Source organism: Dendrobates tinctorius, unplaced genomic scaffold, assembly GCF_039654945.1.
Source record: "Dendrobates tinctorius isolate UK_male_01 unplaced genomic scaffold, ASM3965494v1 ptg000051l, whole genome shotgun sequence".
In the NCBI taxonomy this organism is placed as follows: domain Eukaryota; kingdom Metazoa; phylum Chordata; class Amphibia; order Anura; family Dendrobatidae; genus Dendrobates; species Dendrobates tinctorius.
In genome coordinates, this window is record NW_027361719.1 from 7,733,332 (window position 1) to 7,752,773 (window position 19,442).

At 44.2% G+C, this 19,442-nt stretch overlaps 1 protein-coding gene across 4 annotated transcripts in view; it reads left to right on the forward strand.

Moving 5' to 3' along the window:
- Window positions 1-19,442, forward strand: part of POU6F1 (POU class 6 homeobox 1) — a 165,481-nt gene that overhangs the window by 52,976 nt on the left and 93,063 nt on the right. The window contains exons 2-5 of one of the 4 annotated variants that reach the window (XM_073576735.1): window positions 3,952-4,037; window positions 5,711-5,822; window positions 6,559-6,646; window positions 11,649-11,829. In XM_073576735.1, the coding sequence (XP_073432836.1) occupies window positions 6,593-6,646; window positions 11,649-11,829 (235 nt within the window). In that variant the 5' untranslated portion in view covers window positions 3,952-4,037; window positions 5,711-5,822; window positions 6,559-6,592. Of the gene's footprint in view, window positions 1-3,951; window positions 4,044-5,710; window positions 5,823-6,558; window positions 6,647-11,648; window positions 11,830-19,442 lie in introns of all 4 variants that reach the window. The other 3 variants (XM_073576736.1, XM_073576734.1, XM_073576737.1) reach the window with 3 other exon arrangements.

Consider the following 19,442-nt stretch of genomic DNA (forward strand, 5'->3'; position numbering starts at 1 on the left):
GCGTTCTGCCTGCCCAGGTGTTGACACTGTGGTGGAGAGAATGCACCAGATCTGGGACCAAGTAGTGGATAAGTTGTCTCTCTCCCAGGAAAAGGCCCAACGGTTTTCCAACCGGCGTAGGACCGTTGGTCCCCAGTTTAAGGTGGGTGATATGGTTTGGTTGTCATAAAAAAATAACGCTATGAAGGTGGCTTCTCCTAAGTTTAAGCCTAGGTTTATTGGACCTTACAAGATTTTGGAGATTATTAAGCCGGTCTCTTTTCGGTTGGCTCTTCCTGTTGTCACATTTAAAATTCATAATGTGATCCATAAGTCCTTGTTGAAGCGGTTTGTTGAACCAGTAGTTCCTGTGGTGGCACCTCCTGACCCTATATTGGTTGAAGGTAACATGGAATATGAGGTAGAGAAGATACTGGATTCCCGACTGGCTAGACGGAGACTCCAGTATTTGGTTAAGTGGAAGGGTTATGGTCAGGAGGATAATTCCTGGGTCTCTGCCTCTGATATTCATGCCGAAAGATTGGTGCGTGCCTTTCATCGGGCTCACCCGGATCGCCCTGGTGGCATGGATGAGGGTTCGGTGACCCCTCCTCAAGGGGGAGGTACTGTTGTGAGTTCATTTTTCCCTTCACCATTGAGGTCTGATGAACTTCCTCCTCTAGTGAAGGAAGGTAGTGAGACTGATTACCAAACACCTGGGCAGCTAGATGATGACTGGGTGGCTGGAATTGAGGACTGGATATAAGGCTGCCGACGCCCTTCTTCCTGGCTGGTGATTTTCCTGCTGGATTCTTGGAGACCAGTCTGATTCCTGCATCTCAAAGCTAAGTTTTTCTGCTCTCTTTGTACTCTTCAGTTTTGTTTTGCCTTGTTTTTTGGGAGTTCTGCCATCCCCGGCCGGGGGGTGAGCTGAATTCCATTTTTGGCTCTTATCTGTTGATATTTTGCTCTGTCTTCAGAATATACCTGAGTGCTGATATAGTCTTTTGAAGCCTAGCGACTTCAGGGCCTGTTTTTCCTATCAGTCGGTTGGCTCATTTTGATAGGGTTTTTGCGGATGGCAGACAGCAGCTTTCCTATCCTGTCCTATGTAGTTAGCTTGGGCCCCATCGTTTGCTCAGCCTATCTTTCTATCTGTGTTGGTGTTTTCATCTTGCTTCACCGTCATTATATGTTGGGGGCTGCCTATTGCTTTGGGGTCTGCTCTGGGGCAGTTTAGTTTTTCCCCTTTCTGTCTTTGGGCTATATAGTTCTCCGGCTGTGATTGAGGGGTCTGGGGCACCGTAGGAACCGCCCACGGCTACTGCTAGTTGTTGTGGATGGGTTCAGGGGTCTGCAATCCGATAGCTGCCAACCTCTCTGGTTTTTCTGGACTTAGCTGGTATTTTGTTTTTTCCTCCTTCGGTGACTCATCATAACAGTAGGGTTTTTTACGGATTGCAGACAGCAGCTTTTCTATCCTGTTCTTTTTAGTTGGCTTGGGCCCCATTATTTGCTCAACCTATCTTTCTATCTGTGTTAGTGTTTTCATCTTGCTTCACCGTCATTATATATTGGGGGCTACCTATTGCTTTGGGGTCTGCTCTGGGGCAGTTTAGATTTCCCCTTTCTTTCTTTAGGCCTATTTAGTTCTCCGGCTGTGATCGAGGGGTCTAGGGCATCGTAGGAACCCCCCACAGCTACTGTTAGTTGTTGTGGATTGGATCAGGGGTCTGCAATCCGATAGCTACCAACCTCTCCGGTTTTCTGGACTTAACTTGTATTTTTGTTTTTTCCTCCCTCGGTGACTCAATCATAACACCTCCTGCTTCGTCCTGCACCTTTCAGATAAGTTATTTGTCTGCCTGAATCTTTTTGAATTTGCTCCATCTTTTGCTTTTCTTTGATTTCTGCCTTGCTGGTGTGAGTCCAGCCTGGTTCCCTGCTGGGACCTGTGCTGGACTCTGTTCCATATGCCATAGCTCATGTCAGTCTTGCAGTATTTCTAATCCCCTGTTATATCAGTATCTTTTGTTTGCGTCCAGTTACACCAGAGTTCTGATTTAGTGGGGGAGAGGTTGTGTGGCCTCAGTATTTTTGCATATCAGACGTGTTGGAATTTTTCTTAGGTTTTTTTGCGTGATTACAGACAGTATCCTTTCCTGTCCTATTCTATCTAGACTGTTTGGCCCCCATCATTTTCTTACTCTAATTTCCGCCTGTGTTTTGTGCCTCATCTTGTCTCACCGGCAATATATGTTCGGGGGTTATCTATTTGTAATGGTCAACGTGTGACTGGACACACCGCCTCCAGCAGGGCGAATTTATATGACACACGCGACCCTGGATACACCGCCTCCAGTAAGGCGAATTTAAATAATAACACATGCAGCCGGATACACCGCCTCCAGCAGGCGAATTTCAGAAATATACGTGAAACCGGATACACCGCTTCCAGCAGGGCGAATTTAAATAATAAGGGGAAACAATTACAATGGTGGGCCCTGCGATAGGGAACGGGGACGTGGAGACCTCCTGCACTCCCCTGAGTCAGTGTTTCTACACTCCTATCGATCCCTAGGCCGGTTCCGCACCGGGCGCCTCTCAGGATACCTTTAAACCCTAGCTCACCCTGCACCTATCCCTCACTAGTGAAATGGCCGATGCAGAGACTAATCCCACCACTGCACTGAAACACACATAAAGGAAAGGCACAAACAGGGAAACACCACTTGGCTTTGCTCTGTTGCTCTTGCTCCCAGCAACAGAGTTCACCACCAGAATGCAGCTTTCCTCCTGAATAGCTGCCACTAAGCTCTGTCAGAGCTGCAAGGAAATCTCCTCTGACTCCTTCCACACCAGGACTCTGACTGTGCTGCAAGGAACTCTCTCTAGCTCCTTTCTCCACCAAGGATGGTTGGAAATGAACACTATCACCAACACCAGTGAGAGCACATGACACATCTTTATAGTTAAGCCAGAGGAATCACACCTGTTAGTGATTCCCGTGTAATAACGCTAACCACCACCGGGGGCAAACTAGAACAAAAGACACCACTGTGTAATAATCCTAATGGCCACCGGGGGCAAAACCAAGCTTAAGCACACAGCTTAAGGGAAAAAAGGTTACATGTGCTTTTAACTGTCATCATCCAACCTGGATCATGACACTATTCCTTTGGGGGTCTACTCCGGGGCAGTTTAGCTTTCCCCTTTCTCTCTTTAGGCTTAGTTAATTCTTTGGCTGTGCCGAGGCGTCTAGGGCATCGTAGGTACGTCCCACTGCTAATTCTAGTTGTGTTGTCAGTTTAGGGGTCTGCAATCCGCTGAGTTACCAACCTCTCTGGTTATCTGGTTGCCTCACCTATTCAACTGTTATCCTCCTCGGTTACCTAATAACACAAACCCTCTAGTTTTCAGAGAGTCCTGTATTTCAGCTGATGTTATTTGTGGGTATTTATTTGCATCCCGAACAATTTTCCTGGCATTTGTCACAGGTCACCGGTGAGGATATTACCTTTAGTAGCCAGTCAAACCCGTTTGTGTGAACTTCTGTGCACATTATCAGGCCAAAATCACCAGGGTATGTAAACTTTTGATCAGGGACATTTGGATGTTTTGGGTTGTCAATATGATTTAAAAAGAGAAAACACAGTAGTTTGACAATATATGGCTTCACCCAACCACTAACCATGAGTGGAGAAAAAGTTTTGTTGTTATCATTCATATTCTCTTGAAAAAAGGCCAAAAAAGCAAAAATTCTGTCGGGTTATGTAAACTTTTGAGCACAACTGTAAGTACATTAAGGTCAACCTTTAACCTAACATGTTGATCCAGATGAAGGCAAAGCCTCATGAGGCAGAAGCCAATTCCTTCACAACTCCTCATATGACAATCAGACTAGTGATCTCTAACCACTGATTCTGTTGATATTTTAGTAACTTTTTTTAACTTTTTTATGTTTATTTGCAGTTGTGATATTCAATTCTTTGCAGTGAAATGGATATTACAGAATCCGTTCATCAACAGGAGACTGCACAAGTTACATCAAGCACTGAGTAAGGGTAACTTGTCATGTTCTCTTCATTGTTAGTGAAGAAGTACACATCTGATTGATACATCTTGTGCATTGTTTTCCATAAATACTGCAACTCTTTTGTGGGATCCATCTTGGGTTTTGTTAAAGGTAATCTGTCACCCCATTTTAGCCCAATAAGCTGCGGCCACCGCCATCAGGGGATTATCTACAGCATTCTGTAATGCTGTAGTTAAGCCCCCGTTGTAACCTGAAAGATAAGAAAAACACGTTAGATTATACTCACCAGGGGGCGGGGACGAATGCGGTGGGTGTTGCCGTCCTGTCCGGCGCCTCCCATCTTCATACGATGATGTCCTCCTCCTTGCTTCTCCCTCGGCTCCTGCACAGGCGTACTTTATCTGCCCTGTTGAGGGCAGAGTAAAGTACTGCAATGCGCAGGCGCTGGGAAAGGTCAGAGAGCTCCACAGTACTCTGCCCTCAACAGGGCAGATAGAGTATGCCAGCGCAAGAGCCGAAGGAGAAGCAAGGAGGAGGACATCATCATATGAAGATGGGAGGCGCCGGAAGGGACCGCGACACGCATCGGACCGAACGCCGGGGTGAGTATAATCTAACTCTTTTTTTCTTATCTTTCAGGTTACATCGGTGCTTAGCTACAGCATTACAGAATGCTGTAGATAAGCCCCTGATGGCAGTGCCGGCAGCTGATAGGGCTAAAAAGGGGTGCCAGATCCCCTTTAACACTTACCATGTGCTTTTCCCTCCAGGACTCCACTTGGTAGTGACAGGGACAGTCACACTAGTTTGTTAGGCACCTCACCACTGCAGGGCCTGTGGACTTAACGGATAACACTAATTTTATATATCCTTTCCTACTGCTTTATATCTATTTGACTCCCCTGATGAATCCCCACCATTGGGGAAGAAACGTGTAGGGAGCTTTTCTGTCTATTTTTCCCCTTATCAGTGGGGGTGTCCACTACAGGATCCACTTGGGGCCTGTCCTTGTTAGGACAGGAGTAACGCTGGGGCACGACAGGGAGTGTAGGGGAATACACTAACACTGGTTTTCCCATGTCTCAGCTCCCCATGAGTGGATCATCTCTCCAGCAGGATACGCCCTGATGCTGGAATGCTATATCTAATACCAATGGTGAGACCAAACCATTTTTTATTGAGCACTGGTTCACATGAGCACTTTTTTGTAATGTTTTTGTGTGTTATGTCCTTATAATGGTTCATTAAAGGTTAGGTTTTAATTTACTTTATGTGGGATACTCTCTAGGCTGTGTGCAACTTTTATATAGGTCGCAAGTTTCATCTTGAAAGCATCAAGAAACTCGATCTAGTGATATTTTAACCAATCATATTGATCGTTTTGATTTCTGGGTCATTTTGACCTTTCCTGACAGAATACTACACTAGTTTAATCTTGCGTGTTGGGAAAACATTACCTGCTGATATTTTATGAGACATTACAGGATTAGTTTCAACATTGTGTAATATTACAACATGGCATTTTCTAATCTGAAAGTGGTTTTCCACTATAATTGTGATAACCTAGCCTTAGGCCAGTTTTCCGATATCACCTCTGGTGGCGGGATGTAAACTGTGCACAGAGCTGGATCACCAAAGCTTCGCACACTCTGTAGTGATCGGAAACCGCAACTCCGATTCCATTCACTTTAATAGGAGCAGAGCTGCAGGACACAAGAATGGCTACTACACAATGCATGGAGCTGTGCAATTCCACCTTTTACGTTCGACTGCCAGAGCTGATGACAGATGATCACGGGGGTACCAGGTATCATCAATATTGTAACGGTGAACAACCCCTTTAAGCTAGGTTCATACTGGTGTTGGGGCATTTACTTTAATTAGATCCTTGACCGATTCTAAAGTTTCTTTTACTCCTCAAAGAATCTGTGGCAGAAGTACAAGGCGTATTCTGCCAGATCTGTATCAGTAGATCCTCTTGCAGATTGCCTCCACTGTCATTCATTTTTGTGTGGATTCCACTTTAAACCGTGAGTGTTCTGCAGATTCTAAAAGCCTTAGTGCTCAGATTTGTTTTCCTCTGTATGTGAAATGTCAGGTAATTTGATGAGGACTTGGGTGTGTGAACGCACACCTAATCCATCCTTCAATCCAGTGAACATACCCAAGATGTAACCATGGGGCCTGAACCAACCTTAGTGGGTTTTTCTATAGAAATCTTTTTTGTCATTGATCGTAAGGGTGTGCTCACAGTTTTAGGGGCTTTTTTTCTGAGTTTTTGGAGTGCAAGCTCTCCAAAAAGCAAGAGGAGTTAAAAAACATGAGTTTTGGAGAGTTTCTTCTCTGAGAACTCAGTGTAAACACATTCTAATACTTTGTTGTCAGCTGCTGAAAGTTATTTTGCTTCTTTTAATCTGTTGAATGCAGGCGTGTGCACCCTGCAGTGGGGAAACAAATACGATATATGCCCTTTTACTCGCCTTTGAAAATTACTGTTCTTTGTTAATGTTGTACTCTGATTAATACATACATTTGTTTCTCAGCATGCGGGAGGCGTGAGGGACTCCAATAACCACAATGGATACTGCTACTGTCAAAAAACATGATTCGCCACCTACAGTCAATGAACAGGTAATAATATTACATTCATAATAAATAGCAATTTCACACCTTCTGGATCATTACATACGCCTTGGCTGCTATCAATGAGGCTATTAATGGTTGACGAATATTCTGCCATATTCTGAAGGCACTTTAGTACGCAAATAATCGAAATCGATGACGTTCCCTGATATACATGATGGGAGACAAGTCCAGGGACGCTGCAGATTATGGTGACATGTTTAGGTCACGCAGACTGCTTACGGTAACATGAACAACATGCTGCCAGGCATTGCAGACGGCAGACTTTGGAGAAATAACTTTGGAGGCCATACCCGTGTGTCCACAACCAAATTAATATAACGCCAATTTGTTTGAGTACCTGGAATGAAGACAAAAGAGGTCCAGGTACCATATATTAGGCCACACCATAATCCCAGTAGTAGGACCGATGTGATGTTTGCTCATGAAGGCCTCATTAAATTGATGCTCAAGTGGTCTTCAGACTAATCTCCGGCTATCATTGTGTCCAAGTCAAAAGCGGGACTCCTCACTGACGACGATAGCCCTCCATTGGCGTTTTGCTCTGCACCGTGATCACCTTTGAAATCAGTTGCATGAACTCAATGGAACACCTGCATCTGAATGTTTGGCTCGTAACCCAATGTCGTGCAACCACCTTTTGATGGTTTGTGTAGATGCTTTAGTCTTAGCATGTGATGTCCAATTTCACTTAAAGTACAGAATGGATCAATCTTGGAACAAACAGGTGGTATAGCCATTTCACCAAAATGTCCCAGGAGCAGTGCACATCTGGAATGTCATTGATCAGCAATTGCAAATGGAGCTGCCAGCAGTGGATCTTAATGAATTGCCCAAGTGCATTCAACATGGCAGGACATTTCTTAAACAACCATTAATAACCTCATTGATAGCAGCCAAGGCAAGTGTGTGTATTTCTGCACTTGTCGCCCATACTCAATACTGAATAAATCAAGATGTTTGGAAAATTTTGTTACCATTTTTTAATTCTTAGTAAATCACTAACGTCAATAAATCCTGTGTATTCCATAATTCCACAACATTTCCTTCTTGGTGTTGTAATTGTAATCTTCAGCTGTGTAAGGTGTTGTTTTTAGTCATACTTATAACTTAAAGGGTTGCTTTACTATTATTTTAACCCCTTCCTGACATCTGACGTACTGTCCCGTCCATGGGACCCGGGCCCCTATGCCCATGGACGGGATAGTACATCATAGCGATCAGCTGATTATCACAGCTGACACCCGGCACTATGTGTCAGGGGCAGTCACGGACTGCGCCCGGCACGTTAACCCCTGGCACACTGCGCTCAAACACGATCGCAGTGTACCGGGGGGTTTAGGGAAGCATCGGCAGGGAGACCCCCGCAGCAGCGCGATGTGCGATCCAATATGGTGGCGGGCACCTTCGGGGGCCTGCCGGGAGGAAGCATGCTGCAGCGCCTGTCACATCGCTGATCTGTCACAGCGCTGTGTGACAGTCAGATCGGCGATCTGATACATGACAGTGATGTCCCCCCTGGGACAGTGTAATAAAGTAAAAAAAGTGTAAAAATAATTTATTAAAAAAATCGCTAAATAAATTTTAAAAAAAATAATAAATTCATTTTTTGGAAATAAAAAAAACCAATAAAAGTACACATATTTAGTATCGCCGCGTCCGTAGCGATCCCCTTAAAAAAAATAAAAATAAAAACAAAGCAAAAAATAATGCTTTATTATCATACCGCCGAACAAAAAGTGCAATAACGCGCAATCAAAAAAGACGGATATAAATAACCATGGTACCGCTGAAAACGTCATCTTGTCCCGCAAAAAACGAGCCGCCACACAGCGTCATCAGTGAAAAAATAAAAACGTTATAGCTCGCAGAATACAGCGATGCAAAAATAATTATTTTTTTATATAAAATTGTTTTCATTGCATAAAAGCGCCAAAACATTAAAAAATGACATAATTGAGGCATCGCTGTAACCGTACTGACCCGAAGAATAAAACCGCTTTATCAATTTTACCACACGCGGAACGGTGTAAACGCAACCCCCAACAGAAATTCATGAAACGCTGGTTTCTGTTCATTCTGCGACCCAAAAATCGGAATAAAAAGCGATCAAAAAATGTCACATGCTCGAAAATGGTACCAATAAAAACGTCAACTCGTCCCGCAAAAAACAAGACCTCACATGAGTCAGTGGGTCAAAATGTGGAAAAATTATAGCTCTCAAAATGTGGTGATGCAAAAACTATTTTTACAATAAAAAGCGTCTTTTAGCATATGACAGCTGCCAAATATAAATGCCGCCGTAAATAGTAAATCAAACCCCCCCGTTATCACCCCCTTAGTTAGGGAAAAATAATAAAATAAATAAAAATGTATTTATTTCCATTTTCCCATTAGGATTAGGGCTAGGGTTAGGGCTGAGATTAGGGTTAGCGGAGTGTTGGGGTTAGGGTTGGAGTTAAAATTGGGGGGTTTCTACAGTTTGGGCACATCTGGTGCTCTTCAAAAGCAGCATGGCGTCTGATCCCAATTCCAGCCAATTCTGCGTTGAATAAGTCAAATGGTGCTCCTTCCCTTCCAAGCTCTGCCATGCGCCCAAAAAGTGTTTTACCCCACATATGGGGTATCAGCCTACACAGGACAAATTGCAAAACAACTTTTGGGGTCCAATTTCTCCTGTTACCCTTGGGAAAATAAAAAAATTGGGGACTAAAAGATCATGTTTGTGGAAAAAATATGATTTTTTTATTTTCACGCCCGGGCATTATAAACTTCTGTGAAGCCTTTAAGGGTTCAAAGTGCTCACCACACATCTAGATAAGTTCCTTGGGGGGGTCTAGTTTCCTAAATGGTGTCATTTGTGGGGGGATTTCCACTGTTTAGGCACATCAGGAGCTCTCCAAATGTGACATGGCGTCCGTTCTGAATTCCAGCCAATTTTGCATTGAAAAAGTCAAACGGCGCTCCTTCCCTTCTGAGCTCTGCCATGCGCCAAAACAGTGGTCCCTCCCCACATATCAGGTATCAGCATACTCAGGACAAGTTGCACAATAACTTTTGCAGTCCAACTTCTCCTGATACCCTTGGTAAAATTAAAAAAAATTGGACCTGAAGTAATTTTTTTTGTGAAAAAAAGATAAATGTTCATTTTTTTTTTAAACATTCAAAAAATTCCAGTGAAGCACCTGAAGGGTTAATAAACTTCTTGAATATGGTTTTGAGCACCTTGAGGGGTGCAGTTTTTAGAATGGTGTCACTTTTGAGTATTTTCTATCATATAGACTCCTCAAAGTGACTTCAAATGTGATGTGGTCTGTAAAAATAAAATGGTGTTGCAAAAATGAGAAATCGCTGGTCAACTTTTAACCCTTATAACTTCCAAAATTGGTTACAAAATTGTGCTGATGTAAAGTAAACATGTGGGAAATGTTACTTATTAAGTTTTTTGTGTGCCATATGGCTACTTTCACACTTGCTTTTTTTTGCAGCGCGTTTTTTTCGCAAAAAAAGCATGGAAAAAACGCATACAAGCGCAAACAAATGCTGCGTTTTTTTCAAGCATTTTTATGCGCATGCAGGAAAAAAACTCAGCGTTTTTATGCCTTTGCATGCGTTTTTAGTGCGTTTGAGTTTTTTTCCACATTGTTTGTCTTCACCCAAATAAGGATTTGGGGTAGGGTTAGGGTTTATGGTTAGTAGGGTAAGGGTTAGGATTAGGGGTAGGGGTTATGGTTATGTTTAGTAGGGTTAGGGTTATGCTTAGAGTTAGTAGGGTTAGTGTTAGGGTTAGTAGGGTTAGTGTTATGCTTAGAGTTAGTAGTGTTAGGGTTAGTAGGGTTAGGGTTAGTGGTAGGGTTAGGGTTAGTAGGGTTAGGGTTAGTAGGGTTAGGGTTATGCTTAGAGTCAATAGGGTTAGGGTTAGTAGGGTTAGTGTTATGCTTAGAGTTAGTAGGGTTAGTGTTAGGGTTAGTAGGGTTAGGGTTAGTAGGGTTAGGGTTAGTGGTAGGGTTAGGGGTAGGGTTAGGGTTAGTAGGGTTAGGGTTATGGTTTAGGGTTAGTAGTCAATATAGTAAAGCTCATCCCTAATGTTGACTTAAAAAAACGCATGCTTAAAAAAACAATAGACTGTAATGTTAATTTATCGGCAAAAACGTGTGCATACGTGCGCATGCGTTTTTTTTAAGCAGTCGGCGGACCAAAAAATGCAACATGTAGCGTCTGGACTTTATGGACGCACACCTTAAAAAAACGCAGCGCATGAAAAACGCATACGTGCGCATGCCAACGTGTACGTATGCGCACCCATGTTAAATATAGGGTGAAAAACGCATGCGCACGTATGCGCAAAAATGCAGCGCAAAAAAACGCAAATGTGAAACCAGCCTATCTCTGTAATTTAAGAGCATAAAAATTCAAAGTTGGAAAATTGCGAATTTTCAAAACTTTCACCAAATTTCCGTTTTTTTTTTTCACAAATAAACGCAAGTTATATCAATGAAATTTTACCACTAACATGAAGTACAATATGTCACGAGAAAACAATGTCAGAATTACCGGGATCCATGGAAGCGTTCCAGAGTTATTACCTCATAAATGGACAGTGGTCAGAATTGTAAAAATTGGCCGGGTCATGAACGTGCAAACCACCCTTGGGGGGTAAAGGGGTTAATGATTATCTTTCCTTTAAAATAGCTCAATGATTATATAAATGTTGATAACACAAAGTCCCAATGTATACATGTCTCTCATTCTAGGAGCTCACAAAAGGTGATATAATTTCGGTTCACTATTTTGCAAATTCAAATTTTAATCATGCAATATATAGAAAGTGACATTGGAAACATATTTTTATGGCCTATGAATGCACAAGATGTTAGCTGTCAGGAAGGCTGCCTGCATGATATATGAGAATTATCCCATTATTAATAGTTTGTTGCGTTAGGTTATGTCTGTTTGAGCATTTGTCACCACGCTCCTCTTTACCTTGCAGGTGATTGTGATGTCCGGTCATGAGACTATTAGGGTGTTAGAAGTAGGTGTGGATAACCCAACACAACCTGAAGAGTCTGGAAAGGCCTTGGACCCTCCAGTAACTGAAACTTCAGTCACTAATAATTTGACAAGGGAAACGGTGCTATGCCAAGCGGAGAATTCAAGTGCAGAGTCTGTAGGTATGGATCTAGGGTGTCAATCTAAGAACGTCACTTCTACAGTAGTATATTACAGTTTCCTAATTATGTAGAAGACCACAAGAAGACATATGCACTCATCCGGATTTGCAGAGGATCACCATGTGAGACTCTGAAGAATAGCTATCGCCCTGTTCGTGGGTTTAAAAAAAATAAACGATAATAAAGCACAGTGTTTACAATGGAGGGAGGAACCTTCATAGCCACAGAACTATGTTTGCAATTTGCAGAATAGGAGGTCAGGTACAGAGTGACAAACCCCACACTACACATCGGTGGGCAGGTAGAACATGACAGACCCTGCACTACACATCGGTGGGCAGGTAGAACGTGACAGACCCTGCACTACACATCGATGGGCAGGTAGAGTGACATACCCCACACAATACATAGGTGGGCAGGTAGACAGTGACAAACCCTGCACTACACGTGGAGGACAGGTAGAGTGGAAAACCCTACATTATACATGGCGGGCAGGTAGAACATGACAGACCCCACAGTACACAAGGAGGGCAGGTATAGTGACGTACCCCACATTATACATAGCTGGACAGGTAACATAGTAACATAGTTTTGAAGGCTGAAGGAAGACCTTATGTCCATCTAGTTCAGCCTATTTTAATGCAGCTGTTTTGCATTGTTGATCCTGGGGAAGGCAAAAAACCCACAGAGTAAAAGCCAATTTTCTCCATAGGGAAAAAAATTCCTTCCCCCTAAGCTGGGTCAACTATCTACCTATAATATTATGTTATTCGTAACCTTCTATACTGTTACTCACAAGAAAAGCTTCCATTCCTTTCTTAAATTCATTCAGTGAGTTGGCCATCACCACTTCCTCAGGAAGAGAATTCCAGAGCCTCACTGCTCTTACTGTGAAGAACCCTCTTCTATGCCGGTGCAGAAATTGTCTTTTCTCCAAACGAAGAGAATGCCCCCTTGTTCTTGTCACAGTCTTTGGTACAAACAGTTCATTGAAGAGATCTCTGTATTGCCCTCTGATATACTTGTACATATATATTAGGTCTCCCCTAAGTCTTCTCTTTTCTAGAGTAAATAGACCTAATTTTGATAACCTTTCTGGGTATTTTAGTGAACCAACTCCATTTATCATTTTAGTAGCCCGCCTTTGAACCCTTTCAAGTTCAGTAATGTCTTTCTTGAGCACCGGCGTCCAAAATTGCACACAATACTCCAAGTGTGGTCTGACGAGTGATTTGTACAGAGGGAGAATTACTATATGTTATCATCTCGTGTCCCCAGACCTCTTCTAATGCATCCCATGACCCTATTTGCTTTGGTGGCAGCTGCCTGACATTGGGCACTCCAATTTAGCTTCTTATTGACTAAGATGCCAAAGTCTTTTTCCATGTCTGATTTCCCCAGCAGTTTCCCATTTAGTAAGTAATTGTAGCATCTATTTCTCCTTCCCATGTGCATAACCTTACACTTATCTGTGTTAAGCCTCATTTGCCATTTTTCAGCAAAATTCTCCAATTTACTCAAATCTGTCTGTAGTTGCAAACTGTCCTCCTTTGTGTTAACTACCTTACATAGTTTTGTATCATCTGCAAATACTGATATTTTACTGTGTAAGCCATCCACTAGATCATTAATAAATATATTAAATAGTAGGGGGCCCAATACAGAGCCCTGTGGTACCCCACTAGTAACCCTGGCCCAATCTGAGTATGCACCATTAATAACCACTCTGTTTTCTATCACTAAGCCAGCTACCTACCCATCTACACACATTTTCCCCTAGCCCAAGATTTCTCATCTTACTTACCAATCTTTTATGTGGGACAGTGTCAAATGCTTTAGAAAAGTCGAGATAAATGACATCCAATGATTCTCCTTGGTCCATTTGAGAGCTTACATCCTCATAGAAGCTGATCAGGTTAGTTTGACAGGAGCGATCCTTCATAAATCCATGTTGATATGGAGTTAAACATTTATTAACATTGAGATATTCCATAATGGTATCCCTTAGAAACCCTTCAAAAATTTTACCCACAACAGATGTTAAGCTTACCGGCCTATAGTTTCCAGGTTCCCTTTTACACCCCTTTTTAAATATTGGTACCACATTTGCTTGCCGCCAATCAAAAGGAACAGACCCTGTTTCTATAGAGTCTTTAAATATAAGGAATAGAGGCCTGTCTATCACATTACTTAACTCCCTTAATACCTGAGGGTGAATGCCATCAGGGCCTGGTGACTTGTCAATTTTAATCTTACTAAGGCGGTTCTGCATTTCTTCCTGGGTTAGGCAGGTAATACTTAATGGGGAATTTACATTATCACTCTGCATTTCCCCTGGCAAATCCTTTTCCTGTGTGAACACTGTTGAGAAAAAAGTATTTAAAACATTTGCTTTTCCCACATCGCTCTCTATGATTTCACCCTCATTGTTCTTTAAAGGGCCGACACCATCAATTTTAATCATTTTACTGTTTATATAATTAAAGAATAGTTTGGGGTTTGTTTTACTTTCCTTAGCAATGAGTCTCTGAGTTTCCACTTTTGCGGAATGTATTTGTTTTTTACATATTTTATTTTTTTCTCTATAACTTTTTAATGCTTCTTCATTGCCTTTTTGTTTTAGCTTCTCAAATGCCTTGTTCTTGTTATTTATTGCCCTTTTTACATCCTTATTTAGCCACATTGGTGTTCTCCTGTTCCTAGCCCTTTTATTTCTGTATGGTATGGCTAGCTCGCAGTGGGTGTGTAAAACTGATAAATATTTCCCATTTATTTTCTGTGCTCCTATTTTTGAGGACATTGTCCCAATCAATTCGGCGAAGGTCCTCTCTAAGCTGATCAAACTTTGCTTTCCTGAAATTCAGCGTTTTTGTAACCCCCTTCCAGGGCACCTTACTGAAGGACAAGTGGAATTGTATTATATTGTGGTCACTGTTCCCTAGGTTCCCATGGACTCATACTTCTGTTATTCTATCTGGCCTGTTGCTTAAAATTAAGTCCAGAAGGGCTGTCCCTCTAGTTGGGCCTTGCACAAGTTGTGACGGATAATTATCCTTGGTCACTGACAGAAATTGGTTTCCTTTCTGAGATACGCAGGTTTCAGTTTCCCAGTCTATGTCGGGGTAGTTGAAGTCCCCCATAATAATCACTTCATTGTGATTTGCTGCTTTGTCTATTTGTTTCAATAATACATTTTCAGTGGTTTCTGTTATATTTGGTGGCTTATAACAAACCCCTATGAGGATTTTATTACTTTTCCCTCCTTGTATCCCCACCCATAGAGACTCCACCTCTTCATTTCCCTCTTGTATATCTTCTCTTAGTGTGGGCTTTAAAGTGGACTTTATATATAGACAGACTCCACCCCCTTTCCTTTTTTTACGATCCCTCCTAAACAAATCATATCCTTGCAAGTTAGCCGCCCAGTCATAGCTGTCGTCTAACCATGTCTCAGTTATTCCTACTATGTCGTATTTTTCCTCATATGTTACCAACTCCAGATCTTCAATCTTATTGGTCAGGCTCCTTGCGTTGGTCAGCATGCAGGAAAGAAGTTTTGCTTCCTTTTTCTTAGCTTCCTTCTGAGTACCCTGTAGAGGTAGAGAGTGACACACCCCGCACTACACATGGGTGGGCAGGTAGAGAGTGAGAGACCCACACACTACACATGATTGAGCATGTAGAGAGTGACACACCCTACACTACACATGGACATGGTTGCGCATGTAGAGAGTGACACACCCTACACTACAGGAAAGATATATATCTTTGTACCGTGTTAACCGTGTTGTAATAGTCTAGCCTGATGAAGAGACCTGAGTAGTCTGGAAAGCTTGCAATGTGTTACCATCTTTTCAGTTAGCCATTAAAAGGTATCAACCACTGAGGACTCTCAATTTTAAATATTCTTACACCCTACACTACACATGGTTGAGCATGTAGAGAGTGACACACCCTACACTACACATGGTTGAACTTGTAGAGAGGGACACACCCTACACTACACATGGTTGAGCATGTACAGAGTGATACACCCCACATTACACATGGAAGGCAGGTAGAGACTGACGGACCACTCACTATACATGGAGGGAAGATAGAGAGTGACAGACTCTGTTGCACTATACGTGGAGGGATGCAATATTCGTACACTAACAAAGTGTTTTTGCTGTGCCGGAGTGTGACCTTGGGAAAAGTTGTGGTGAGCAATCATCTATGTCAAACTGTTCGGTAGGGTCAAATTTAGATTTTCTTTTAAACATTGCAGATTCACTAGGCGGTTTTTTTTTTGGCAGAAAAAAAGCAGCGTAAAAAAACGTTGGCTTTGGTGCGTTTTTTGCTGCATTTTTTATGTGTTTTTCAGGGTTCCAAAGTATAGCTTTGCTTCCACCACAGAAGCATGAACACAGGTCACCAATGCAAGACATGTGTTCATGAAAAAATGCACATACAAATGTAACATCTGTGGGTGGTGAGTTAGTCTGGAATAATTTGTCTACGGGCTCTTTCAGACTTCAGGGTGTCCAGTACGTGGGGTGACAGTTTTCACACGTACCGTTGACACTTACAGTGAAGGAAATAATTATTTGATCCCTTGCTGATTTTGTAAGTTTGCCCGCTGACAAAGACGTTTCCAGTCTATAATTTTAAGGGTAGGTAAATTTTAACATTGAGAGACAGAATATCAAAAATAAAATCCAGAAAATCACATTGTATAAATTATATAAATTTATTTGATTTTGCAGTGAGAAACAAGTATTTGATGACCTACCAACCATTAATAGTTCTGGCTCCTACAGACCAGTTAGATGCTCCTAGTCAACTCGTTACCTGCATTAAAGACAGCTATCTTACATAGTCACCTTTATAAAAGACTCCTGTCCACAGACTCAATTAATCAGTCGCACTCTAACCTCTACAACAAGACCAAAGAGCTTTCTAAGGCTATCCGAGACAAGATCATAGACCTGCACAAAGCTGGAATGGGCTACAAAACCATAAATAAGACGCTGGGTGAGAAGTAGACAACTGTTGGTGCAATAGTAATAAAATGGAAGAAATACAAAATGACTGTCAATCGACATCAATCTGGGGCACCATGCAAAATCTCACCTCGTGGGGTATACTTGATCATGAGGAAGGTGAGAGATCAGCCTAAAACTACACAGGGGGAACTTGTTAATGATCTCAAGGCAGATGGGACCACAGTCACCAAGAAAACCATTGCTAACACATTACGCCGTAAAGTTTTATAATCCTGCAGTGCCCGCAAGGTCCCCCTGCTCAAGAAGGCACATGTTCAGGCCCGTATGAAGTTTGCCAATGAACACCTGGATGATTCTGTGAGTGATTGAGAGAAGGTGCTGTGGTCAGATGAGACAAAAATTGAGCTCTTTGGCATCAACTCATCTCGCCTTGTTTGGAGGAAGAGAAGTCCTGCCTATGACCCTGTGACATCGGCGGCCGTGCCCGCCGATGCCCCTTCAGCGGCGGTGCCCGCCGCAGCTTCCTCTCACCTGCGTCCCCCTGTCCGCGCGCTCTTCCGCGCTGCTCACCGCTCTGCTACGGGTAACCGCGCCGGCCTTAGGCCGCGCACGCGCGTTCCCCCGGCCTCTTCTGTTGGTAGGGGGCGTCGCTAAGGGGAGGGTCTGTAGGGCGCACTTCCGGTCTCCGCATATATCAGGCGTCTGCTCTATTCTGAGGGCGCCTGGTGATTGTTTGTGACTTTCAGCACCCATCGGCCATACCTTTTCTAGTGTACCCTGCCTATCCTTGCTGTTCTCATTGTCTGCCCTTTTCCTGGTCCATTTCCGTCTGTCTGTCTCCTCCCCGTGGTCCCCGCTGAACCTTTCCTGTAGTCTCCTAGCCATTACCTTCCGCCTTTCCACCCCGCTATTCCTGCTCTGTCTGCCTGTCCTCCGAGTCGTCCCTGCTGGCTCCGGCTGTCGCGGTTCCGCCCCCTGCGGTCCTGCCCCTAACGATCCCTGTACAGGGGTCGGTCTTCACCAGGTGCGCTCGGCCCAGGGGCTCCGGATCCGCGACCCAGAGGGTCCACTCTTGGACGTATTAGCCAGAGGCGTCACAGTATCACCAGGCCATGGATCCCGCCGGTGCCGCAGCCGCCACACAAAAGGAATTGCTTTTTCTTCGTGAAAATCAGACCCGGATAATGTCCTTTATGAAGTCTATGGACACCCTGTTGTCCGCCCTGCAGACCTCTGACCCCGGGCACGCTCCCCTCTTAGTCAGCCTCCAGCAGGAGCTCGCGCAGCAGCGCGACGCTCAATCCCACATCTTAGGTTACATGGCATCCGTGGATGATCGATTGCTTGCTCTGCAATCCTCTGCTGCCGCTGCAACTTCCTCCCCGGACGTAGTCTCTACTCCGGCTCCCCGTCTGGGTAAACCCCCCAGGTACAGCGGAGATCCCAAGTTATGCCGGGGTTTTCTAAATCAATGCAGGCTACATTTTGAGCTGGCCCCCCTTCAGTACCCCACTGACCGCGCCAAGGTGGCGTTCATTGTGTCCCATCTCGAGGGTGAGGCCCTGTCCTGGGTGAACCCCTTGTGGGAGAGAGATGACCCCGTAGTGTTAAGTATACAGACCTTCTTGGAAACCTTTCGCAAGGTATTCGATGAACCGGGTCGCTTAGCATCCTCCACGGAGGCCCTTTTTAACCTCCGCCAGGGTTCCCTCACAGTGGGGCAATACGCCATCCGCTTCCGGACCCTCTCTTCAGAGTTGGGGTGGAACAATGAGGCTCTTGTGGGAGCCTTTTGGAGAGGCCTCTCCAGTAAGATCAAGGATGAGCTTGCCGGGCGAGACACCCCCACCACTCTGGAGGACCTTATTTCGCTGGCCACTCGCATTGATCTACGCTTTCAGGAGCGCGCTCGAGAGGCAGTCGGAGAGAGAAGGTCCTTTAGGCTGTATCAGGCTCCTGTCCCCCGTTTCCCCGTATCTCCTGAGCCTATGCAGATTGATCGTGTCAGACTGTCCGAGCAACGCCGCAGGGAGAGGATGACCAAGGGTCTCTGCCTGTACTGTGGAGGTGCCAACCATTTTGTGCGTTCTTGTCCGGAGAAGCCAGAGAGGTCGGGAAATGCCTCCACCTAGGTCAGGTAAGAGAGGACCCCCTAGGTGATCAAAATTCCTCTCTTCCCCTTACCCTTTCAGCTTTGCTAATTACAGGTCGGGAGCGTGGATCTGTGGAGGCGTATGTGGACTCGGGTGCTGCCGGTAATTTCATCCGCCAGGAGGAGGTTGACAAACTCCAGATTCCGGTGTTGGTATTGAAGAACCCTCACGCTATTTCCTCCGTTGATGGTAAACCTTTACCCGGACTCATCACCATGGTTACCGTCGAAGTAGACCTCCAAATCGGAGCTCTCCACCTCGAAAAGATAGCCTTTTATGTCCTGCCACAACTAGCCCATGCTGTTCTTCTAGGGCTACCCTGGCTCAGACGGCACGAGCCGGTGATTGACTGGCGCTCTGGGGAAGTTCTCCGTTGGGGGCACTCCTGCCAGGAGCACTGCCTACGGGCTCTCACTCGTCCCCGTCCATGCTCGAAGCCTGCCGACCTTCCGGGCCTACCCGCACCCTATCACAC